At 43.4% G+C, this 11,852-nt stretch overlaps 1 protein-coding gene across 1 annotated transcript; it reads right to left on the reverse strand.

Annotated features, from left to right (window-relative positions):
- Nucleotides 1–1,236: 1,236 nt before the first annotated feature.
- Nucleotides 1,237–10,928, reverse strand: coq8b (coenzyme Q8B). Its single transcript, XM_010741232.3, has 16 exons — nt 10,816–10,928; nt 9,239–9,420; nt 8,938–9,094; nt 8,540–8,745; nt 7,505–7,571; nt 6,908–6,982; nt 6,371–6,490; nt 5,932–6,017; nt 5,611–5,751; nt 5,446–5,527; nt 4,733–4,826; nt 4,153–4,294; nt 3,264–3,371; nt 3,111–3,176; nt 2,826–2,912; nt 1,237–2,393 (listed from the first exon to the last, which is right to left on the reverse strand). Coding segments are annotated over exons 1-16 (1,920 nt in total). The 5' UTR covers nt 10,817–10,928; the 3' UTR covers nt 1,237–2,087.
- Nucleotides 10,929–11,852: the final 924 nt, after the last annotated feature.

Consider the following 11,852-nt stretch of genomic DNA (forward strand, 5'->3'; position numbering starts at 1 on the left):
AGACAATTAGATACTAAATATTATTTAAAGCAGAGCATCTTAAAACACGCCTGAAGGAGATCTTTAATTATGAATCTAAAAACAGGAACTGGAATTAGCCTTTAAAATGATTGCTTTTAAATTATAGACTGTGAAGATTGATGGAAATCCAACATATCCCCCAAAAACTACAGAGGCCATGACTTCAGTATTCGCAGTAGCAGCCCTGCTAATAAATGCTAAAGTGATGCCTAAAAATGAAAAACATAAGATTACCGTTGTCAGTAAACCTCTGTGGAAGTCTAATAGCTGGAGAGAGAAAACAGTAAATCTCAAATATAATGAAGCCAGTCTGTACAATATAAACTACAGATGATGCCAAGTGTCCCTTAATGTTCACACTGTGGTCCCCAGCAGACCTTAACTCTAACATCACATTATCTCTCAACCAGCAACAGCAACAGCTATTAAACTGTGTGTTTCTCTGTACAAACACACTCATTCCTGCAGAACATGTCTGGTCTTGGTAGAAATAACCTCACAACAGACCTGTGTTAGCCCTCAAAAAAAAAAAAGTCTGACTGGGGCCGAAAAGAGCAAATTCTCCTCCAATAAAGTGAAGCCAGCTGCTTCTTACACGCAGTGAGACGCTCCAACTTTCCATTGCGTGAAAACTACAAGAGAAGAATGTGCTTTTTCTTCTCTCAGCATGTGCTGCAGTTATTAACCGATGGCCGATTCCCAAACTCAGAATTTTTTGATGGAGTGTAGCAGAGCTGGAGACACACAGCTCGGCAGCTGTACTGTACAGGGTGCAACTATAAGCTCAACGGAGGGACACTAACAGCAAGTGCTAATGGGGTAATACAGTAAAAAGGCTGCATCTTTCTCCATCAGGTTTTTACGATGTCAGTGAAAGCCTCGTGTCAGGGCTCCAGTGGTGTGAGCGACCTGCAGACAGTCCTGTAGTGCTCTAATGGCTAGATTGAAGACAAAATAGGCAAGCGCAGCCATGAAACCAAAATAGGTCCATCAATGCCACCATTAGTCTGCCACAAGTCTTACATTTTGTGTGCTAAAAATACTGTATCAAGATGCTTCACGGTCAATACAAGAACTGTGGAGGTGGAACATGAGGTCAAACACGGCCTGCAGTCAGTGACATTACCCAAAGACGACTAAAACTGAAATGGAAAGATCAATACAGAGTGGAGGAAGTCCTTGGATTATTGCTTCTTCTTGACGCTTGCCAGTAAAGCTCGATTTGTGACATATAAATTCCAGCTCATATTTTATTTCATTAAAAACAACGCACGGCACACTGCCTTCTTGGTTACAGTACACACACACACACACACAAAAAAAGAGAGTATTTACAACAAATATACTTTATAATGCAAGGCCATTCCTCACAGAGAATCCATTAGACTGTCTGTCCTCCGATAATTTCTCTCTCGTCTGGTCTGCCAGTCGTCACATTTATTCGCCAACTCATCAGGCAGCACACAGTCCTTCTAACAAAAGAGAGAGCACTTGGCAGGCCGGCACAGGCCTCATTATGTGTCCTTAAGACAGAAGATACCCGTTCCTTTGGAAATACGGTGGACCTTGCCGTCGGTGTGAACAGGTGTCTGATTAATTTTATCCAGGAAAGCACAAGAGGGAATACACAAGCTGTGTTTTGAGAAACCGCACATGAAGCTGGTGTTAATGTACAGCTGTATCATGTAGTGTATTTGCTCTGACAGAGAGATGGGCCAACATCAAACGCTCCAAATGAGTTAATTAAGCCTCTCTTCGAATGAGCACATAGATTTCAAGATTTAATCAATAATGTAAAACCATATATCTGTTATGACAGTCATCAAATCAAGTGTGAGAGTTTAGTTAGGGTGGAGTTGTCCTCACACGGATGTCAGTGAGCTGTCGTACTGAAAGTAGACGGGCGTAGTGAGCCCGCCAGATTCATGGTGCTTATTAGAGCATGCTGCCAAAGCCAGCTACACATTTATGTCTGATCCAGCGTCTCCACTTGTAGACTCCATCTTTCCTGTCCCTTCACCCAACAGCTCCGCTCTGTGCATATTTAAAGTCGTGTCTCTGAGCGTCTAAGCAGTGGCCCGCGCCGCCTGCTCCGCCTGCCTCCTCTGGCTGTAGCTGTTGTACACGTCTAGAAACATGTCCCTGCACTGTATGCGCGCGTTCAGTTTGGAGCAGATGAGGAAGGAGCCGGCCATCTTGCGGTGGAGGGAGTACGTCTCCTCGGGCGGAGGGGTGAGGCGGTGGCGTAGCATGACGGGGATGAGGCTCTGGATGCGCTGCGTGGTGCTCTGGGTGCCGAAGTCGAAGGGCTCGGCGGACGCGAAGGCTTCGCCGAGGATCATCACCGCCTCCACGTGGGCTTCTTCGAAGGCCTGGCAGGGAGAATGGAGACGTTACAATGAAAGAAGTCAAACAGACTTTAAGCTGCATTTTTGAGTGTGTACACTCGAGACACAGCCTGAGGAAATGTTTACAACAGAACGTATATCTCATATTTTATGCAGCCACACTGTATATACAACTCCATGCTATATGTAAACATTTTCATATCTCTAACTTAGAATGATGTGGCTTTCTTCCTTTTGTATCCATGTTTCTCTTTTCAGTCACATTTTCTAGAACATTAGGATTAAGATTTCAGCAAAGAGAGTAAACAAATATGTCGTAAGAGTAGGAGAATTATGTGCTATGACTGCAGGGAAACCGCATTGAGCACAGGGAGTGAGATCAAATAAATGAAGGCGGAGGAGTCTATGTCATATCACGATGAAATGAGCCCGGCAGCAGAGACTGAAATACCTTACCTTGGCCTCGAAGCCTGTCAGGAATTTCAGGTCCTTCGATTTGGAAAGAACAGTGGCTCGATCACCCAGCGCAGCTGCATGCACCACCTGAATACACACACACACAAAATGATGTTTCAAAATGATGCGATCATGTTTATTTAAAGAGTACCGGTGGCTGCGCAGAGAGGAATGCGTGTGTTGTCATTCCAAAGACTGTGGTCTTAATTATTCAGAGAATCTTGTTGCATAAATCATGTTGTGTGACTCACTGGTGGGTGTCTTATTATTTTAGATTCAACCTACCTGTATGTAGTCGTCCGTGAAGGATTCTGGGTAGCTTCTGCATGCTCCAAAGTCCAACAGAACAACCTTGAGACAAGACATGTGATAGGTGGTTGGTTATATGGTCACCATGACGTCCCTTTCTGTGTTAGACAACGTCACTGACAGACTCACCTTCTTGGTGTCTGAGTTGTAGAAGAAGTTGGCCCAGTTTGGATCCGTCTGCATGAACCTGAACTCAAACAGCTCCCTGAGACACAGCTGGAGGATGTTGAAAGAGATCTGGAGACGGGAGGACAGGAGACGTTTGTGTTTACTGTCACGTTGTTATTACCAATGTGATATTTTCATTCCATAGCTCCGGATATGGTCAGTTTATTTCATACATTTTATTCTATGTGGTGCCATTATCTCTGGTACAGTATGCTGCCACACACTCAGTGCGTCTAAAGAAGCCGCCTGTTCAAAGTTCATAAATCTTAACTGTAAAATGTGCAATTTTTTTTTACAGCGACACGGTCCAATTTTCACTGCTGCTGTCCTCTTCACACCTGCTGTGTCATTTACCAGCAAGTAACTTTGGAATGAATCATCAGCTCAGTTCCTGCACCTGTCACACTGTGGCATATGTCACGTCTTTTACAAATAAAATTGTGATACGTTCTGTTTCCTATTACCAATAATGGGAGGAATACAGATATACAGAATATTCAGCTGAGCAAACCAATCGTCTCCTTCTGCTTGTCGAAGGGCTTCAGCTCTAATTGGATCCTGCAATTCCAGGTCCAGACTGTGATGGGCTTTTTAGCCACATAGTGATCTGCAAACTTCTCAGCTTGGCCCTTTATTTAAAACTCCATGACCCCTTTTAGCCCATCCATTTCATAAATTTAAACTAGTTTCCCAATGTGATAATCAATTATGCTTCACCACCTAATGCAATAACAATATTTGATAATGTAATATCAAATCTTCTGTAATACTTCAAATGCCCACAGAATTAACCACCTTCCTCCACCATCCCTGTCCCTTTCTTCCATGTGCCTGTTGAGTCAACTCGTACCGTGTTCCTGGTCTCCTGGTCCAGGTCTACGCAGCGGTCCAGTGGGACTCCCTGTACCAGCTCCATAGCCAGCACCCTGTGGCTCGACAGCTCATCGATCACCTCGGGGACTTCAAAAAAGTTATTTCCCTCCAGCAGGGACCTGAAGGCCATGCACGGACAGACAGACGGAAAAAAGGTCGACAAACCATTCATGTGAAATCAGGTAGAAAAGACTCACATACAGAAAGTTGTGACTTTGAGTTGCTGTCTGTATACTACATAGAAATACAGCCTGTTACGACATCAGTATTAAAAATACTTCATAATATAGTTGGTACTTGGTAGTACTTGCAGTGGGAGTAAAGTATCTCTCAGGACTAATGAATAAAAATAAATGCAAAGCTTTGAGTTTCTTTTTAATAAAATCTAAGCAGAGCGATACACAGTCTCTCTGCAGAAGCAAACATTGAGTGAAAAGTTGATCTAATTATAGAGTAGCCATGCTGAAACTGGCAGAGCAGTTAAATGGTGCATGACGGCTCAGCACAGGGCTTGAATGGAGGGTGGCTGTTTGATTCAACACGCCACATAAACCCACCTGAACTTCTTGGCACACTCTGCCTCCCTCTTGTAGTCGCACTCCCATGCCAGTTCCCTCTGAAGAACCTCTAAGCTGCTGTCTGCAAACAGACCTGTGGAAAAACAAACAGCACAGGACTCACACTAAAGAAAAGAACACAGACTCTTCATTGTCATCTTTAAACAACGCGGCTTCTGCAAATGAAAAAGGCGCGTCGCTGGATACCGAATGAAACTGTAATCATCAGTTAGGAAACAGTATTTTGACTGAAGCACGTAGGATTGGGCATGACAAGGACTCAAGTAACCTCTCTATAAATGATGCAGATGTCCTCATTGTCACTCTAACAAATGTGTCACCTAGTTTTGACCTGAAACTCTAGCACCACCTCATGGTCTAAACTGAAAGAGTGAAAATGCTGGAACCAAAGAGACACAACAAATCAATGTGAGAGCCACCTACAGTCACTTCCTGACTTAATGACGTCATAAAGTTCATTTCTACACGCTTCCTGCTGATGCATTTCAATCAGATGATTCAAGTTAATGTGTGCCATGGAGTAATGATATGACTCTAACCTGCGACAATAGAGTATGTCAACTGCCGGACGCTTTCGTGTGTAAATCTGTGCCTTCTACTTCAACGCAGAGCTGTATGTTAATTATTCTGGATAATTCCGAAGTCTGGAGGGCACAAACAAACACCAAAATAAATATAGATGCAGTCGTTACCTTCTGGCAGGACCACGCTCATTTTCAGAACTGACATCAGGTTGTTTATGTCGCTGTGGATGCTCTCTGCCACTCCAGGGTACTGAGAGAAGGAATACGAGAAATTAGAAATCAATGCAGGTGGAGAAAAACAGGAGCTTGTTGTAGGGGAGCGCGTATGGATACCTGGATCTTCATGGCGATTTCTCTGCCGTCTTTTAACACTGCATGATGCACCTGGCCGATGGACGCTGCAGCAAACGGTTTGTCCTCGTAAGACGATAGCTTGTCTCTCCACCCTGGGCCCAGCTCCTCCTCCAGAACTTTCTACGCAATCACAGCCACACACAAGACAAATTGGGCGTTTAAAATCTACACACATGAAACTGCACCTATGCCAACTCATCTCATCCTGTCAGAAACACACATGGGAGTGTGTTGCTTTGAGGTTTTTTGACACTATTCACTCAGTCCTAAAGAGTGTCAGAGACAGGAGCTCATGCTTACATGCATCTGCCAGGCAGGCATGAAGTCTGCGCTCTGTCGGACCCTCTCAAAGATCTTCTGTAGCTGAGGGTTGATGAAGGAGTTGTCTGAAGAAGAAAAAAAAAAACACATTTCACTGTGTGGCTCACAGCTCCTCTGGTCTGCATGCCGAAGTGTCCTTGGGCAAGATACTGAACCCCAAGTTGCTCCCGAAGGCTGTGCCATCGGTGTATGAATGTGTATGACTGCTTAGATCCTTAAACTGATGAGCAGTTGGCACCTTGCACGGTAGCCAATGCCATCAGAGTATGAATGGGGTGAATGAGATATGTAGTGTAGAGCGCTTTGAGTGGTCGGAAGACTAGAAAGGCGCTATATAAGTACAGTCCATTTACCATTTACTGCTTAGAAATCATCCCCAGAGTGAGGACATCTGAACACAGCATGTTTCAGTGTGTACCTTGAATGCTGAGCATCTGTCCTATCTTGAGGGCGGCCCCACGGACCTTGCACAGTGTGCTGACTATTCTCTCAGCGTTGGCCTCGGACAGGAGAGGAGAGTCTAACAGAGCACTCTTGTCTGCAAAACAGACATCACACACACACGGTGAAGGATTATTAGCGGCGTTGAAAAGCACAACATAAGAGACATACAACAGCATCAACAAGAGTAATTTGTCTTAGCAATTAACTTCAAGCTGCTGCTTGTACGTACATAATTAAACTCCAGCCCTTCACTAGCCAATTGTAAAGAGCGGTGTGTAAAAACTGATAATGGTGCATCATTAAACACTGCTCATTTAACACATATTAAAGCTTCTGTTTAAGTTCTTGTTAACAGGTTTGATTTAACGCCTGTGCTGACACATGAGAAACTTCTCCAGGGTCGACCAGCTGTCCATCTGTCGGCTGGACCAGCCAAGCAGTGCACTGGACCAGAAAGAGAGCAGCAGAGGAAAAGGAGAGGAGAAGTGAGGAGAGGATGCACAGTACATACCTCCTTTTTGTTTGCCCGCCAGTGATTGCTTTGCCGCTTCTGCAATGGCGCCAAGGCTGAGTCCTACTGCCAGTCCTGCAGCGGACAAGAGCGGTTTTAAATTTAGGGAAGCGCTGATGTGACACAGCTGCTGCTAGGTGAAGAGTGAAATCATATTTCACGTCTGGTTTCTTTTGCAAGACTTAAAAAAAAAAAAAATAATAAAAAAACCCTCAACCCTCGTTGCCTTGTTGCTTTTCTTTGTAAACACAGAAGGTCCTTGAACAACCACATCAAGTTGTGGGTTATGTCATCAACCTCGTGGGATCAGATTTGTAATGTGCCGTCACTATAATGAGGATGGTCTGAACATTTGCTTTTATTGCTACACTTCACAGTATGTGTGTAATTACTGCTCTCTATGCTCTGTACTTCAAGCAGACTGTAGCATGTGGGTTTCATACATTCACATTTTATTGTACAAGGTCCTGCTGTGAGCCACGTGACAGCCTGGAGCAACAGTGGACGACAGTGTATGAACAATGTGTGGTGTCAGATGTGATGTGCACAGAAATAGGGAAAAAATGAATCGTTAAATAAAATATATATTGTTCTTACCTCCAAAATTAACCAGCCTGCTGATTCTTGTGGCGGGCACCTTTCTCTCTCTGGCCCGGTCGCTCAGCTGAAGAAAGACATACCAGATAATATATGAATATATATGTTTATTTGACATCATTTCTAAAGCTTTTAAAAGTAACAAAAGGGCAAAACTTTTCAGACAGTGACCTTGAATTACATCACATAGTACATTGTGTGTGACACATTACATAACATGAGTCAACTCAAAATATGGCCCGAGCACCTGTCTGTGTTCACCTCCTGCACATACCACTATGCATATTTCATGTATATGCACACATATATGAGAAACCCACATTATGTGGTACAGACAAAAATGTTTTAAATAAACTATACTATCAATAAGTCAATGGCAACTCTCCATGTACAGTATAATATACTCAGGGTCAGTCAGTTTAAAGGCTTTGCTCAATAGACTTAAGACAATCTCTCAGCTTTCGTTGTTAAAACTGGGTGAAAAGTCCAAGACACCTGTGTTTCAGAACCAATCTAAGGTCTTTAGTGCAGCCCTTCATATTTGGGCAATGACATGTGTGCATGTTCTGCCTCGTCCCCTCTCCATTCTCTCCATTTCTAACTCAACCGGTCGCTCGCAGAAGATGGCCGCCCACCATGATCTGGATTCTGCTTGAGGCTTCTGCCTCTTAAAGGAAGTTTTTCACTGTTACCAAGCACTTGCTTGTGGTGGGAGTTGTTGGGTCTCTGTAAATAATATTGTAGAATGCAGTCTAGACCTGCTCTATGTGGAAAGTATTATCAAATAACTTCTGATTTGTTATGATTTGACGCTATTAAAACTGAATGGAGCTGAACTGCCAAGGATTGGCAGGACGAGACTATTCCTATTCTGTATTTATTCTGCATATTACTGTGCATAAAGTAGTACTTGCGTGACAAAATGTATGACCGTAAACACACAATGACCTCCTTATTACAGCCCGCTCATTAAAATAGCGCATAAAGAATCAGAAATAAATAATGTTTAAAAACAACCAGAATGAGTCCACCGACCTTCTGTCTGACTGGTTTGACCAGGGCCTGCTTGGCCTCCCTCGCTTTCTTAATGTCCTCTGGTGTGAGTCTGGCAACCACTGTGTCGTGGACAGACCTGGTCTGGTAGAAGTACTGATGGAGTCTGTGGGTGGTGTGGAGGAAGCGAGTACTCTGTCCTGGCCAGCCCGCCCCTGCAGGAGCTACGCCTGGGGGAGGAGGAACTCCTAAGGTAGGTGGAGGAGAGAGCAATGTTTTATTGAATACATAATAGGAACATGAGAGAATCGTTTTACAGTCTTACCATATCAGACTGGTGTCTGGCCTGATGACGCCAGAAAATTAAATTAAAATATTCTCACACAGAAATATATTTCAGTGCCGCATAACATGACATAACAAGCTGGTGTTGAGAATACCTGTTTGTGTCTCTGCAGCAGCTCCAGCTTCTGTTTGGCTATACTCTGAAGCATCATGAGAGAACTCAGACCCCATAGCCCATTTGGCTGCTTCATCGGGGTCCATATTTTCCCAACCCTCCGCATCCGGAAACACGTCCTCCTTTATTGGCTGTTGCTACAGACACAGCAGAGTTGGACAGGTAAAAAAAAAGACTACATGTACCTATACTTTTTTTATGTTTAGTTATCATCAATTAATCTATCCCAGTACACCAAGAGCCCAAAGTGATAGTTTCATGGTCTATGCAGGGTTCCTTACCGCACTGCTGCCGCCCATAAAAGTTCCCACCAGTCCATCCACCACATCCTGAGCAACTTTGACCCCAGCTCCAAGGGAGGAGTTGCAGGCCATTAATCGGAGCTGTTCTCCCTGCGTGGTGACCAGGGCAGACCCCACTTTACCCGCCCCACGCAGCACCTGCAGGACTTCTGACAGCATCACTTCATACAGAAAGGCGGAGAGAGAGAGAAGAGCTAAAGTTATGTGATGTACGATCTCCCGTACAGAAAAATGTATTAGCAAGTACTGACATGATGAGCACAAGGCAAAATAGGGTTAGCGTTTTAAATATCAACATCTGGTCTTATTGTTGCAAATGAGCAATCCGAGCAGATTATAGAAAATTAGAACAATGCACCTTCAGAACTTCATATAAAGTGCTCAGGCATTTTATATAAAGTACTACGTCTTAGCCATTACATATAGAGCACTGTATATCAAGCGTAACATTTCGGTACACACATACACAGATGGATGTATCTTGGCTACACACAGCAGGTTCCCTCAATTTTTTTCCATGAAGGGTTCAGGCTGACGAAGCCATCAAAAATACTTTATATTTGGAACACCAAATACAACTGTACAGCAAGAGACAGGTCATCCTCCTCCGCGTGGATGATTTTATTGTTTTACTGGAAGTCTTGTACAGCCGTAGGACTGGATGTTACATTGTTGTAAGTGCTGTATCAGTATGAACAATATGCCAATGTCTGAATACTAAATGGCACACACACACCTGTGGTTTAAGGCAGGGCCGGTCCTAGCTATGGGCAATGTGGGCGGCCGCCCAGGGCGCATTCTCCGTGGGGGGCGCACGAACGCCCGAAAAAGCAAAAAACCTCGGTAATTTTCGAAGCGGGCGCCCCGGGAGCGGGGTGTTGACAAGGCAGAGGGGGGCGTCGGACAGTGTTTTACTGGAAGTTTTGTTCAGCCGTAGGACTGGATGTTACATTGTTGTAAGTGCTGTATCAGTATGAACAATATGCCAATGTCTGAATACTAAATGGCACACACACACACCTGTGGTTTAAGGGTTAGTAGTAGCCAGACATTCTGTCTGTGACATGGTAAGAAAGTCTGATGAATCAAAGTGTCTTTATAGTCTCTTATAATCTCACAACCCACATGAGCAAATGTTTAAAGCATCCATGAAGATTAGTGAGGTGAGAGGTGGATGTTGAAGGTTTCTGGTCGCATGCACCCTGCTGTGCTTTAACCTTGGGTGGGAGAGGCTCCATGTGTCAGCATGTCAATATGTGACGAACACGTGTCACCTTTAACAGTAACAGTGCAACAGTGACAGGCGGTCTGTTAAACAGAAATTTAAAACACATTTGAAGGATTAAAGAAAACAAAACATATATTATAAACTCTCTATTACGTTCATTAGCTCACCAGCGTGCTTCATGTTAACCCTTGTTGTGTAACATCAGCAGCCTCTGACTGAACTTGAACACAGGCCAGCTCCATAAAACACTTAAACCCGGGGTAAATTATCTCACATAAAATATCTGATTGAAAAACACATTTTGCTGTTAATAAATGACGTGACTCACTCTCCCCAAAGTCGTGTTGTCCAGGCTTTTCTCACTGACTGTCCTCCGCTGCGCTGTTTTGCAACGATTCAGCAACCCGGAAGTTCACATTTTTTGATCGACTGCATCGAGAACCAATCACAGCCCGACATTTACCAAAGTAGGCGGAACCCAAAGTGTTCAAGGGCGGGAGCTGTGTGTTGATTTAACCAATAGCAGTGCAGAATACTCCGCGGTGGCTGTCTGGGTGTACTTGTTGATCCAATTACAATCAGCCTGAGGCGGGACAAGTAGAGGACGTCTGCGAATGAGAGAGACGGGGGATGCCTGCAGGCACGAGAAGTAGTGTCCACATATTTTCATAGAGATAATATGACATAACACATTTCAGCTACAGTTCAGACATTATGTTCATAATGCTTAGATAGGCAGATGTATGCTTTATTCATTAGTGTATATGTGCAGCTGTTGTCTGTGAAAGCATGTTTGTCCAGCACAGTGTCATCTGCACTGAGAGGTCTGTGTGAACTCATTTAAACAGCTGGCATGGATATCTACTACAGTCATCGTTTGGAAGGCTTTAAGTTTGGATCATTTTTTATAAGCTGGATTTGTTTGTCTACAATTTGTAACTTCTTCATGATTTATGTATAGGGTAATATCACATTGTATTCATCTTATTCCTCTAGATATTATTAGTTATTTATTACCAAAGTAACGTATAATAAAAAGATGAATTCTGTTTTAATTATGACTTGTTGGAATAATTTATCATGGAGATTATAGAGAGAAATGTCTAGAACAAAAACATGTCAATATATAACCACAATATGATTCCTCATAAAATGTTGAATTATTTCCAAGCCCTTCCAACTGGTGCTGTATGTTACATACAGCAGTATGTTTAAAGCATAAATAATAAGCAGAAGTTATTTCTTAAAACAGAACAAAGCTCCTCTATCTAAAAGATCTAGAATAGTTTAGTTTTTTCTTACATTGCTGAACCCTGATTACTTATATGAGTCTGTTTTGCAGAGGATTGCATGATCATCTCTATC

This window comes from Larimichthys crocea, chromosome VII, assembly GCF_000972845.2.
Source record: "Larimichthys crocea isolate SSNF chromosome VII, L_crocea_2.0, whole genome shotgun sequence".
Taxonomy (NCBI): Eukaryota; Metazoa; Chordata; class Actinopteri; family Sciaenidae; genus Larimichthys; species Larimichthys crocea.

Coding starts and splice junctions, on each gene's coding strand:
- coq8b (XM_010741232.3), bottom strand. Junction 8,746..8,937: donor TGCTGCAGAGACACAAACAG/GTATTCTCAACA, acceptor CACCTACCTTAG/GAGTTCCTCCTCCCCCAGGC. Junction 7,572..8,539: donor TCAAACCAGTCAGACAGAAG/GTCGGTGGACTC, acceptor GTCTTTCTTCAG/CTGAGCGACCGGGCCAGAGA.